Below are 13,939 nucleotides of genomic sequence, written 5' to 3' on the forward strand. Positions count from 1 at the left end.
ACATCATCCAAACATATTGTGATAGACCCACGGGCAACCTAGCCTCTCTTTTGTAAACAGAGTACAATTAGTGCTTACAGCAGCTACTGGGATGAACAGGCACAGGCAAAGTTCCCCTGGCTATCATGCCCAACAGCAAAGTGCAGATCAATGATGATACCATAGTCCAAAGTACAGACAGGAGATTAGTATTCTAATACTAAATCACCTTCTCATATCTGACTTGAACCTCAACTACACTTTCAAAATAACAAACTGAAAATGCTGTAGTTGCAACTCTGTCTTTCATTGAAATTTTCTCACTTTGCGCAACATGAGCTCGAGAGGCCAAGAATAGAGCAAAAATGAAAGCACATACTTTAACACAGCTGCTACATGACATTCACTGTATGCACACTCCGAGAAGTGTGTTCAGCTCTGGCTGAACAATTTCTAATCTTGATGTGGACTCGATAAGAAGAAGCTCATGGGGGAAATGCATGTTTTTTTACCCAGAGTGGGGAAATCAAGAGGCAGATAGAAACATAGAAACATCGAAAATAGGTGCAGGAGTAGACCATTTGGCCCTTCGAGCCTGCACCGCCATTCAATATGATCATGGCTGATCATCCAACTCAGTATCCTGTACCTGCCTTCTCTCTATACCCACTGATCCCTTTAGCCACAAGTGCCACATCTAACTCCCTCTTAAATATAGCCAATTAACTGACCTTAACTACCTTCTGTGGCAGAGAATTCCACAGATTCACCACTCTCTGTGTGAAAAATGTTTTTCTCATCTCGGTCCTAAAAGACTTCCCCCTTATCCTTAAATTGTGACCCCTTGTTCTGGACATCCCCAACATCGGGAACAATCTTCCTGCAATCTTCTAGCCTGTCCAACCCCTTAAGAATTTTGTAAGTTTCGAAAAGATCCCCCCTCAATCTTCTAAATTTTAGCGAGTACAAGCCGAGTCTATCCAGTCTTTCTTCATATGAAAGTCCTGACATCCCAGGAATCAGTCTGGTGAACTGTCTCTGTACTCCCTCTATGGCAAGAATGTCCTTCCTCAGATTAGGAGATCAAAACTGTACGCAATACTCCAGGTGTGGTCTCACCAAGACCCTGTACAACTGCAGTAGAACCTCCCTGCTCCTATACCCAAATCCTTTTGCTATGAAATTATATCAAATTATATCACATCCAGTCGAGGCATCTCAAATATCTATGGTGTCAAGGAATGCCTCAATGAATGTAGTTACATAACTGTAGTCACATTACTGGACATTGGCCAGGATAAAGTTGTGGGCATGGTAATGCACCAGCTGGACATTCAAGAATTTGTTCCAGTTGTCGTACATCTTGCTGTTTAGGCATTGCATCAGCAGACCAGTCAATGTCAGACGGCAATATTGGGAAACATAAAGTACCAGCAAAGCTACATGCTTGGTCTCTCTATTATTCTCATCCAAGAGTTAGTGAAATATACACAGCTCTCGTGTAGCATCCATGACTTCCCTTAAATAATTTGGCAGGCGGGCAATGAATAAAAATTGGTGGAAAGTGTAGCCTTATGGGCCTTTCCCATTTAGGCGATTTTTCCCTCGTCTGAAAACGGGCGACTGTCAGAGTGGAACACACGCACACACACACACACACACACACACACACATCGCTGGCGGGGGACAGGGCAAGCGGGGGGAGCATTGTCTGAAATTCACACGGTGCAAAGACAAGGTGATACAGACACACCGCGATGAACAGGAAGGTTGGCGCTGTAATTAAGACGGTGAAAGCACAGTGTACGGTAAGTCCTTTAAAAGAGAGGGGGGGGGAGGGAGGGAGGAGAAGGGGGAGAGGGAATGGAGACAACTTTTAAGAAGCCAGACAACATTTAAGAAGCCAGAGATACACGGCTGTGAAGCTCGGCGGACATTAACATTACCGGTCAGTTACCCTTTGTTCTGAAAACTACTGCTTACTTTTTTTTTCCCCAATGAGCCAATGAAATTCACCGATCAGCACCGGCTACAACCTACAAGAACCTATGAGAACCTTTGACCTCCTGGCAACCCACTAGAACCTCCTGGCAACCCACCTACGGCACGAGAATTATCTTTACTCTCCATGGTGGCTTCATTCTCGTCGCCGCTAATTTTTCAACATGTTATTCAACAAAAATTTAACATGTTGAAAAATTCACAGTGAGGCCACAACTAGTTCCCAGAAAGCGAAAACTCCTCACGACCATGAAGGCGACTCCCCGGCAACCACCCGCGAACATGTGGTGACTGCATAGTCTCCTGCAATCCCCTAAAAAGTCGCCAAAGTGGGACAGGCCCATTAGCAGCCATTATTAGCAACTCAAATGACTATGATTTTAGTTGTGACTGGAATACTTTGCATGCTTCAGCAAGGACTGCATTGTGAAATCATTGCATCTTATGCATTGGTTCTAACTGGAGTGGACAAATAAACGTTCTCTAAATACTCCATGGGGAAACAGGCTATGTCGTCCTCAGGGAGATGTTCATCCATATCTTCCCTTTTCTCATCTAGAAGGCTGTCCTTCTCTGCACCCTCCCTGTTGCATTGCAGCCACAGATAATGATTATAGTACCTGTTGTGCAACAGCAGCTAGAATCAAAGACCCATAAAGCCGTAGCGCATAGGGAAATGTGCCTTTCCACCCAGCATGACCAAGCAAACTCCAAATGCCAGACAGACTGTACAGTTTACAAAAACTGCTGTGGTTTAGAATCATCAAACTCCCTTACTAAAATCGCACTTAAAGTACACAATAGTAATAGGGGATTCAATTGTCAGGGGAATAGATAGGCGTTTCTGCGGCCGCAAACGAGACTCCAGGATGGTATGTTGCATCCCTGGTGCAAGGGTCAGGGATGTCACTGAACGGCTGCAGAATATTCTGGAGGGGGAGGGTGAACAGCCAGTTGTCGTGGTGCATATTGGCACCAACAATATAGGTAAAAAAAGGGATGATGTCCTACAAGGTGAATTTAAGGAGCTAGGAGATAAACTTAAAAGTAGGACCTCAAAGGTAATAATCTCTGCATTACTACCAGTGCCACGGGCTAGTCAGTAGAAATAGGAGGATATTGCAGATGAATACGTGGCTTGAAAAATGGTGCAAGGGGGAGGGATTCAAATTTCTAGGGCATTGGAACCAGTTCTGGGGGAGGTGGGACCAGTACAAACAGGACGGTCTGCACCTGGGCTGGAATGGAACCAATGTCCTTGGGGGACTGTTTGCTAGTGCTGTCGGGGAGGATTTAAACTAATGTGGCAGGGGGATGGGTGCAAGAGCAGAGAGGCAGAGGGGTGTAAAATGAGGGTAGAAGCAATAGGTAGCAAAGTGAAAAGTAAAAGTGGCAGGCAGACAAATCCAGGGCAAAAATCAAAAAAGGCCACTTTTCAACATAATTGTATAAGGGGTAAGAGTGTTGTAAAAACAAGCCTGAAGGCTTTGTATCTTAATGCAAGGAGCATTCGTAATAAGGTGGATGAGTTGATTGTGCAGATAGTTATTAATGAATATGATATAGTTGGGATCACAGAGACATGGCTCCAGGGTGACCAAGGGTGTGAGCTGAACATCCAGGGATATTCAATATTCAGGAGGGATAGACAGAAAGGAAAAGGAGGCGGGGTAGCGTTGCTGGTTAGAGAGGAGATTAATGCAATAGAAAGGAAGGACATTAGCTTGGAGGATGTGGAATCGATATGGGTAGAGCTGCGAAACACTAAGGGGCAGAAAACGCCAGTGGGAGTTGTGTACCGGCCACCTAACAGTAGTAGTGGAGTTGGGGATGGCATCAAACAGGAAATTAGAAATGCGTACAACAAAAGTAAAACAATTATAATGGGTGACTTCAATCTACATATAGATTGGGTGAATCAAATTGGCAGGGGTGCTGAGGAAGAGGATTTATTGGAATGTATGCGGGATAGTTTTCTAAACCAACATGTAGAGGAACCAACGAGAGAGCAGGCTATTCGAGACTGGTATTGAGTAATGAGGAAGGGTTAGTTAGCAGTCTTCACTCTTGGACAAGAGTGACCACAATATGGTTGAGTTATTCATTAGGATGGAGAGTGACATTGTTAATTCAGAAACAAGGGTCCTGAACTTAAAGAAAGGTGACTTTGAGGGTATGAGACGTGAATTGGCCAAGATAGACTGGCAAATGATTCTTAAAGGGTTGACGGTGGATATGCAATGGAAGGCATTTAAAAACTGCATGGATGAACTAAAACAAGTGTTCATCCCAGTTTGGCAAAAGAATAAATCAGGGAAGGTAGTGCATCCGTGGATAACAAGGGAAATCAGGGATAGTATCAAAACAAAAGATGAAGCGTACAAATTAGCCAGAACAAGCAGCCTACCAGAGGACTGGGAGAAATTCAGAGTCCAGTAGAGAAGGACAAAAGGCTTAATCAGGAAAGAGAAAATAGATTATGAAAGAAAACCGGCAGGGAACATAAAAACTGACTGCAAAAGTTTTTATAGATATGTGAAGAGGAAAAAGATTAGTTAAAACAAATGTAAGTCCCTTGCAGTCAGAAACAGACGAATTGATCATGGGGCATGGCAGACCAATTGAATAACTACTTTGGTTCTGTCTTCACTAAGAAAGACATAAATAATCTGCCGGAAATAGCAAGGGACCGGGGGTTAAATAAGATGGAGGAACTGAGTGGAATCCAGGTTAGCCGGGAAGTGGTGTTAGGTAAATTGAATGGATTAAAGGCCGATAAATCCCCAGGGCCAGATAAGTTGCATCCCAGAGTACTTAAGGAAGTAGCCGCAGAAATAGTGGATGCATTAGTGATAATTTTTCAAAACTCTTTAGATTCTGGAGTAGTTCCTGAGGACTGGAGAGTAGCTAATGTAACCCCACTTTTTAAAAAGGGAGGGAGAGAGAAAACGGGGAATTGCAGACCAGTTAGTCTAACATTGGTGGTGGGGAAAATTTTGGAGTCAGTTATTAAAGATGGAATAGCAGCACATTTGGAAAGTGGTGAATTCATTGGTCAAAGTCAGCATGGATTTATGAAAGGTAAATCATGTCTGACGAATCTTATAGGATTTTTCGAGGATGTAACTAGTAGAGTGGGTAAGGGAGAACCAGTGGATGTGTTATATCTGGACTTTCAGAAGGCTTTCGACAAGGTCCCACATAAGAGATTAGTATACAAACTTAAAGCACACGGTATTGGGTGTTCAGTATTGATGTGGATAGAGAACTGGCTGGCAGACAGGAAGCAAAGAGTAGGAGTAAACAGGTCCTTTTCAGAATGGCAGGCAGTGACTAGTGGGGTACCGCAAGGCTCAGTGCTGGGACCCCAGCTATTTACAATATATATTAATGATCTGGATGATGGAATTGAATGCAACATCTCCAAGTTTGCGGATGACACGAAGCTGGGGGGCAGTGTTAGCTGTGAGGAGGATGCTAGGAGGCTGCAAGGTGACTTGGATAGGTTGGGTGAGTGGGTAAATGCATGGCAGATGCAGTATAATGTGGATAAATGTGAGGTTATCCACTTTGGTGGCAAAAACAGGAAAGTAGACTATTATCTGAATGGTGGCCGATTAGGAAAAGGGGAGATGCAACTAGACCTGGGTGTCATGGTACACCAGTCATTGAAAGTAGGAATGCAGGTGCAGCAGTCAGTGAAGAAAGCAAATGGTATGTTAGCATTCATAGCAAAAGGATTTGAGTATAAGAGCAGGGAGGTTCTACTGCAGTTGTACAGGGTCTGGGTGAGACCACACCTGGAGTATTGCGTACAGTTTTGGTCTCCTAATCTGAGGAAAGACATTCTTGCCATAGAGGGAGTACAGAGAAGGTTCACCAGACTGATTCCTGGGATGGCAGGACTTACATATGAAGAAAGACTGGATAGACTCGGCTTGTACACGCTAGAATTCAGAAGATTGAGGGGGGATCTTATAGAAACTTACAAAATTCTTAAGGGGTTGGACAGGCTAGATGCAGGAAGATTATTCCCGATGTTGGGGAAGTCCAGAACTAGGGGTCATAGTTTAAGGATAAGAGGGAAGTCTTTTAGGACCGAGATGAGAAAATCATTTTTTACACAGAGAGTGGTGAATCTGTGGAATTCTCTGCCACAGAAGGTAGTTGAGGCCAGTTCATTGGCTATATTTAAGAGGGAGTCAGATGTGGCCCCTGTGGCTAAAGGGATCAGGGGGAATGGAGAGAAGGCAGGGATGGGATACTGAGTTGGATGATCAGCCATGATCATATCGAATGGTGGTGCAGGCTCGAAGGGCAGAATGGCCTACTCCTGCACCTATTTTCTATGTTTCTATGTGATTCATGGTCTCTTTGGATGTAGGAAAGGTGGGGAAGGGGGGCACAAATACATTTGATACACTGAGAACTGAAAACAGGATATCAGTTGCTCTGTTGGTCTATTATGGTTAATTTAGCATTGCACCGTGATAAGTGTTACGAACTGCATCGTTTACATATTTCTGGTGGAAAAAAGCATTAATTAGGATTAAGCCATTCGGCCCATCACGTCCATTCTGCCATTCAATCATGGCTGCTCTATCTCTTCCTCCTAACCCCGTTCTACTGCCTTCTCCCCATAACCTCTGACAGCCATACTAAATCAAGAATCTATCTATCTCAGCCTTAAATATATCCACAGACTTTGCCTCCACAGCCTTCTGTAGCAAAGAATTCCAGATTCACCACCCTCTGACTATAAAGAAATTCCTCCTCATCTCCTTCCTAAAAGAATGTTCTTTAATTCTAAGCTATGAGTTCTAGTCCTAGACTCTCCCACTAGTGGAAACATCCTCTCCACATCCACTCTAGCCAAGCCTTTCATTATTCTCTATGGTTCAATGAGGTCCCCCTCATTCTTCTAAACTCCAGCGAATATGGGCCCAGTGCTGTCAAACGCTCATCATATGTTAACCTACTCATTCATGAGACCATTCTTGTAAACCTCCTCTGGACCCTCTCCAGAGCTAGCACATTCTTCCTCAGATATGGTGCCCAAAACTGCTCACAATATTCAAAATGCGGCTTGGCCAGCACCTTATAGAGCCTCAGCATTACATCCCTGTTTTTGTATATAATCCCTCTCAAAATAAATGCTAAATAGTTTGCTTTCTTAATACTGATTCGACTTGCAGATTAACCTTTTGGGACCTTTGCACCTCCCGATTAATTTCTAGATTATCCACATTTCTCCACATTTAGAAAATAGTCTACATCTTTATTCCTACTACCAAAATGCACACTCCACATTTTGCTACACTATACTCCATCTGCCACTTCTCTGCCCACTCACCCAAACTATCCAAGTCCTTCTGCAGAGTCCCTGGTTTCTCTACACTACCTGCCCCTCCACCTATCATCTGCAAACTTGGCCACAAAGCCTTCAATGAAATTAAAATCTGTCACAAAACATCACAATTAATAAAGATTCTGTATTTTACAACAGAATTGCGTTCATTCCAGATTCATAAAGCATCTGGTTTTCTAACTACATACATCATAAGCAAAATGAACCTATGTACAGTTTGAATTGCACATTATCACTAATGTTACTCGAGAAGAGTGAGTTTGTGCTGAAGTTGAGCCGTTCAAGGATGCATTTTGCTAGATTTGAGTTGGCCTTTGGAGGTAAAATAAACTAGGAATTGTTCTCTTCACTTCTCTGACATGTATTGGTTCAGGAAATGTGCACTATAGATTGATGCTTAAAGCATAACAATCAGGATCCCTATCCATGTTCTGATCCGCTGAGTTACTCTAGCACTTTGTGTTTATTTGAATAACAAATAAATGTCAATTCTAACATGTCACCTTTGTGAGCACTTATGAGGTGCAAACTAAAAGGTTTTTTGGTAAAATATATTTATGCTGGCCAGGTTAGTTTTGGTATCTCAAGCCAATTTGAAATGATGGTTAAGAAGTTAAGCCATGGTTTACTTGGGCATTCAGATGCACAAAGATGCAGGGGCGGAAAACCCGGGGGGGACAGAGGGGACACGTCCCCTCCATGTTTTGAGAGGTGGGGGACATCCCCCCCAAATTTTTGTAATCCGGAATTAAAAATCTGGTGAAATCTCCACTTTTCGCGAGACAGTGGCGGTGGGACTGATGATCGAGGGCGCCGATTGGAGGATAGAGACATTGGTCAGCAGGCAATGTGGGCGGGACATGATTCAGCGCGGTGATTGGAGGAGGCAGGAGTGGGGGGAGGGGGGGGTGGGACTGAGGATGGAGTGCAGTGTTTGGAGGAGGGAGATATGGCACAGACCTGAGCTTCATCCGCAGCCAGGATGATCCCGGCCGGCTCTCCGGCGCTGTCCTGTCCCCACCCGAGTACCCCCCACCCCCACCCCTCCCCCCCCGCGGGTGGCCAGAGAGGTCGGCAGCAAAGATCCTCCGCTATAGGATCTTTGGTCGGCAGTCAGACGGGCCAGCGCAGAGAAACAGAGCTAAACCCAGCCAACTCTGCCTGTCCCGCCAGGTGAGCTTACAACCCTTCCTGGACTTGCGGGAAATATGGCCAGCGTGGAGAAGCAGCGCTGGTATCTCGTCAGTCCAGACAGGGCTGTGGTTAAACCGGTGAGACAGGCAGAGTCATGGGCAGAGTTAAGCTGCATTTAGCGCTGGATTGAGCCTCCGAAGCCGCGCGCGCGCGCGCGCGCGCGTGTGTGTGTGTGTGTGTGTGTGTGTGTGTGTGTGTGTGTGTGCGTGTGTGTGTGCGTGTGTGTGCGCGCATGCGCGCGCGGCCGCCAAGAAATTGTGTCCCCCCCTGTCCCCTGGTCCCCTCCATGTTTTGACAGCGGTTTCCGTCTCTGCAAAGATGGCACTATTTTGCAAAACTGAGAAGGGGTCCTTCCTGGGGTCCAGACAAATATTTATCCCTCAACTGGCAACACTAAAGTTAGATTATCTGCTTGTTATCATATTGCTTTTTTCCTGTAATGTGCAAATTGGATACCACATTTTTGACATTATAACAGTGATTGCTTTTCAAAAGTTTCTAGAGAGCTTTTTGGAATTATTTTTGAGGTATCAAAAGTCAATATATAAATGCTAAAAACAAACCATGAAAGGAACTCAGTGGGTTAAGCAGCATCTGTGGAGGAGAAAGGGATTGTTGACATCCCAGGTCTAAACCCTGCATTATGATTGAGACTGGACAGGTAAGATCACCGGTATAAATGGAGAGGCAAAGGGTAAGGCAGTGTACAGAGCATTTTTGGCAGACTGAAAAGGGGTGAAACATGATGGGCAGATGGAGGAGGGAGAGAAGTGGAGTTGGGAGACAGAGGCTGGTGGGTGACAGGTGGAAGTGGACAAAGAGAAAAAAAAAGGCAAATGGACCCAAGGGAGGAGAGGAAAGAGCTAGGTGGAGGCATCTGCTGGTGATTGATTATGGGGCCACAAAGGCTGCAGGCTCTAGAATCTGTTAGGTACGTGCTAATGGGAACTTTAAAGAGAGAGATGATGGGCAGTTGGAACCACATGGGGAGGGATCCAGACAGTGAAGTGCATAGACAGAGATGGATGGAACCAGAAGGGGGGGAGAGAGGGAAAAACAAATGCAAGTTTGATTTTTTTTTTGGTAAAAATTAGGAAGTTCATATTAGAATTGTGCCAGGTTCTGCAAGTTTTCCCTCCATTTAAACTGGTGAAAAGACACTCTACTCCTCTTCTGTCTTTCTCATATTTCCCCCATCTTTAAGTCTCCTAGGTCACTTTAACATTGATCGAGTTATGTTCAGGTCACACAAACACAAGATTACTTATTCATCCTCTAGTATCATTAATAGCTGGCTTTAAATTTACTGGCCTTGCATTAGGTAATTTATTTTCATATAAAAATCATACCCGAAATGTGTGCGTTGTATTTGGCCTTGAAGATGTGTCCAAAGCAATTGGTCTCTCCCTGAGAGGCCGACGGCCTGAGCCTTCTCCAACTGCACTTGACACTCGGCTATGTGGAAATCTTCCTCTCTGTCAGAGAATACACATCATACATTTTTCTTACAATGAATTAATTCATCAATAATTTAATACTCATAAAAGTAGAAGAAGTAGCTATGAACTGGTTAATGAATTCATACTAGAAGAGTGCAATTACAGTCGACTGTCACATTGATTGCTTGTGCCAACACTGTCAATGGTCAATACTTAGGGTTATGGGTTCAAGTCCCACTCCAGAGTGTTGGCAAAAATAAAATCCAGGTTGACACTTTGGTGCCACACTAGAGATGTGTAAGGCAACTGTTTCTGCCCAGCGGGTGCCTAGATATCCTTGCCAGGGCTGGTGGTGGAGGCAGATACTATCAGAAATTGTATCTTTTGGAAAATACGTTAATACAAGGTCCCATGTGCTCCCTGAGGTGAAACTAGAATACCAGTTTGAAGAGGATGTTATCCCCTGCAGCACAGGGGATAAAAACATTTACCTCCTTTTGGTTTTGAGAGATTGCTGTGCTGAAGTTGACTGTCTTCCACCCTGCATTAGAACAGTTTCCTCAAAATTACTTTATTGGTTTTAAGGTTCTTTCAGATGTTTTAAAGATAAATGGGGACACTAAATAAATCAAAGTCTTTCCTTACTGATTTTTATTTTCAAAATTGCTCTTCATAAATAGTAACCTCGAGGTACTTGGTATTAGAACATAGAACAGATCAGCACAGGAACAGGCCCTTCGACCCACAATGTCTAGGCCAAACATGATACCAAGACAAACTCATTTCTGCCTGCACATAATCCATATCCATCTATTCCCCGTATATCCACGTCCAAAAGTCTCTTAAATGCCACCATCGTATCTGCCTCCACCACCAGCCCTGGCAAGAACATCTAGGCACCTGGTGGGCAGAAACAGTTGCCTTGCCCTTCTCACCTTAAAACTATGTCCTCAAGTATTTGATATTAGCATCCTGGGGAAAAAAGGCTATGACCATCTATCCTATCCATATCTCATAATTTGATACACTTCTATCGGGTCCACCCTCAATGTTTGGCATTGCACAGAAAACAATCCATGTCTGTCCAACCTCTCCTTGTAGCTAATACCCTCCAATTCAGGCAACATTCTGGTAAACTCCCTCTGCACCTTTTCCAACGCCCCCACATCCTTCATGTAATGGGGCAACCAGAATTGCACACAACACTCTGCAGCCTAACCAATTCTATAAAGTTGCATCAAGACTTCCTGTAACTTAATGCCCCAACCAATGAAGGTAAACAGACCATATGCCTTTTTGCTACTCTATTTACTTGCGTTGCCACGTTCATGGAATTATGGACTTGGACCACAAGATTCCTCTGTACATCAATGTTGATATTAATTGTATATTTTCTCCTTACATTCTACCTCCCAAAGTGCAACACCTCATATATTAAAATCTATGTAGATAACAGCCTGCTCTCAACTAGTTCCACAATTTAAATGTGAACTCCTGGCAACAAATTAATGTGGAGCATTCTGGAAATAGTTGGCAGTTTTGAAACATCTTTGGAGAGAAACAGTTACCTTTCAAGTTGATAAATTTTCAACAGAATTTAAGAAAACAGTCATAAAACAAGTTTTTCACTCCATGGTTGCCGCCAGACCTGAATATCAACAGTATTTTTCTCTGTTTATTTCTGATTTCAAGCATCTGCAGTTTTTTGCTTTATTAATGCTTAAGCATTCTACGTGACTTTGACGTAATGTTTGGACACAGGCATACGAACGTAACTGACAAAACATGAAGGCTTTCCACCTTACCAGTTGTCTTGATACAGGCATGGGAAAGTGCATTTCTGCCGAATCTGAATTAATAGGTGGTAATTGGTTATGACGAGTTGTTTGTGCTGAAGGAGAAGAGAGTTGATCTAATCCAGAATGTCTAAATGAATGAGAATTAGAAACCCTTTTAGCACAGTGAAAAAAATCTGCAATTAAAATTAGTTTAAAGATACGAGTTAATACTTCCATTGCCCAATAATCAGTAACAGCGCAGAACTAAAACAAAGGTAGATAAAGGTTAAAGGATCAATTCTAATGCACAGATAAAATACCACAGGAATAGTGGAAAAACATTTATTTAACCTTTTAAACCAATTAAAGGTAAAGCAATAGCAGTGTGTATTAAATGAAACGATTGTAACCTAAAAGATGTTTGCAATTAATCATCTAAATATTTTCAGCAAGGCTTGGGCAGTTTAAAATCTTCTGAAAAAATATAATATAGTAAAAAGTATCTTCAGGATTGCTTCTTCTTCTTCTTCTTTGGAGTTTTACGGCAGCCGGCATCCACAATGTTGCATTGCTGCCACCTTCTGGCTTCACTCCACAGTCCTCATGTCTTTACATTATATCCTTTTTATAAGGCCAGAGGCCCTCAAGAAATTAAACAACACCTTTACTCCTTTTCCTTCCCCTCCATACTCTAGAATGTTCTTTTCTGATATATCTGTCATTCCAATTTTCTTCATTTCACTGATCAAAACTCTTCTTTCTGTTTCATATCTTCTACATGCAACTAGAGCATGCTGAACTGTTTCCGGCTGATGGCATTCCTCACACAGCCCAGTAGGGTGTTTTCCCAACATTTTTAATGTGCTGTTCAGGTGAGTGTGTCCGATCCTCAATCTTGCTAATACTACCTGTTCTCTCCTGTTCCCCCCTCTTCTTGCTGTAATGCCCACTCTATTTTGTAGCGAATAGAGGTGTCTCCCCTTTGTCTCCTGTTCCCAGTATTGTTGCCATTCCTGATTTATTTTCTTCCACACAATGTGTTTTCCTTCAGATTTGGATAATTGTAGGTTTACCTCTATGTTCTCTTTTTTAACGGCCTCTTTTGCTAATTTATCCACTTTTTCATTTCCTAGCACACCAATGTGTGCTGGGACCCACAACAAAGTCACGTCACTGCCCTTCCTTGTTACTTGGCTTAATAGTAGTAGAATTTCATACACTAGGTCAGGCCGCCTATGGGATGCACCAGACCCAATACTCTGGATTGCAGACAATGAGTCGCTACATATTAATACTTTGCATGGTTGCACCTGTTCTATCCACCGAACTGCCATCAAAATAGCGTACAGTTCCACTGTATACACTGCCAAATAGTTATTTGTTCTTTTGCAAATCTCAACATTCATTCCTTGCACTACCACAGCTGCCCCTGTTGTTTCAGCTACTGGGTCCTTTGATCCATCTGTGAAAATTAAGAGGTGTTCCCTGTATCTATTATATATATGGTTATGGTATTCTGTTTTTAGGTCCGAATTTTTTTCCCTCCTTTTTGCCTCCCATATCTCCAGATCAACTTTTGGGATGTTCAGTAACCATATTGGGACAGATGGCCACAATACTGCAGGGCAGAACTCTTTGTCCTCTACTTCCATGTCCCTTGCCACACCTCCTCCAACCCAGCCGAAGCTTCCAGACTGAGCCACCCCTCTCTCCCAGCACTCCTGTACTACCTGTTTTGTTGGGTGGTTCTCTCCATGACCCTTAAGGCTTAGCCAGTAATTAGCCATTAGTTGTCTGCGGCGCAGTCTCAACGGCATCTCCCCAGTTTCCACCTGTAGTGCACATACAGGTGACGTCCGCACACCTCCTATACAGATTCTTAGAGCTTCCGCTTGGACTTTGTCCAACTCGGACAACACTGACTTAGATGCTGATCCATAAGCTATACTGCCATACTCTAGTCTGGATCTGATCAGTGATACATAGATATGTTTAAGAGATAATATATCTGCTCCCCACTCTAAGCCTGCTAAGCATCTCATTACAATGATGGCTTTTTTGCATTTTCCAATTATTTTTGTAATGTGGACCCTCCATGTTAATCTGGAGTCAAAATGGACTCCCAGGAAACTGAAATCTTTTACTCTTTCCAAATTGTTGCCGTATAGTTTTAACTGGAC

The 13,939-nt window shown here is 43.3% G+C and overlaps 1 protein-coding gene across 4 annotated transcripts in view; it reads right to left on the reverse strand.

Annotated features, from left to right (window-relative positions):
- Window positions 1-13,939, reverse strand: part of fam149a (family with sequence similarity 149 member A) — a 93,212-nt gene that overhangs the window by 4,993 nt on the left and 74,280 nt on the right. For all 4 annotated transcript variants that reach the window (XM_033029763.1, XM_033029754.1, XM_033029746.1 and 1 more), the window contains 2 exons: window positions 11,787-11,907; window positions 9,892-10,017 (listed from right to left, as the gene is read on the reverse strand). In XM_033029763.1, coding sequence (XP_032885654.1) covers window positions 9,892-10,017; window positions 11,787-11,907 — 247 coding nt within the window. The remainder of the gene's footprint in view (window positions 1-9,891; window positions 10,018-11,786; window positions 11,908-13,939) is intronic.

Source organism: Amblyraja radiata, chromosome 1 (assembly GCF_010909765.2).
Source record: "Amblyraja radiata isolate CabotCenter1 chromosome 1, sAmbRad1.1.pri, whole genome shotgun sequence".
Taxonomy (NCBI): domain Eukaryota; kingdom Metazoa; phylum Chordata; class Chondrichthyes; order Rajiformes; family Rajidae; genus Amblyraja; species Amblyraja radiata.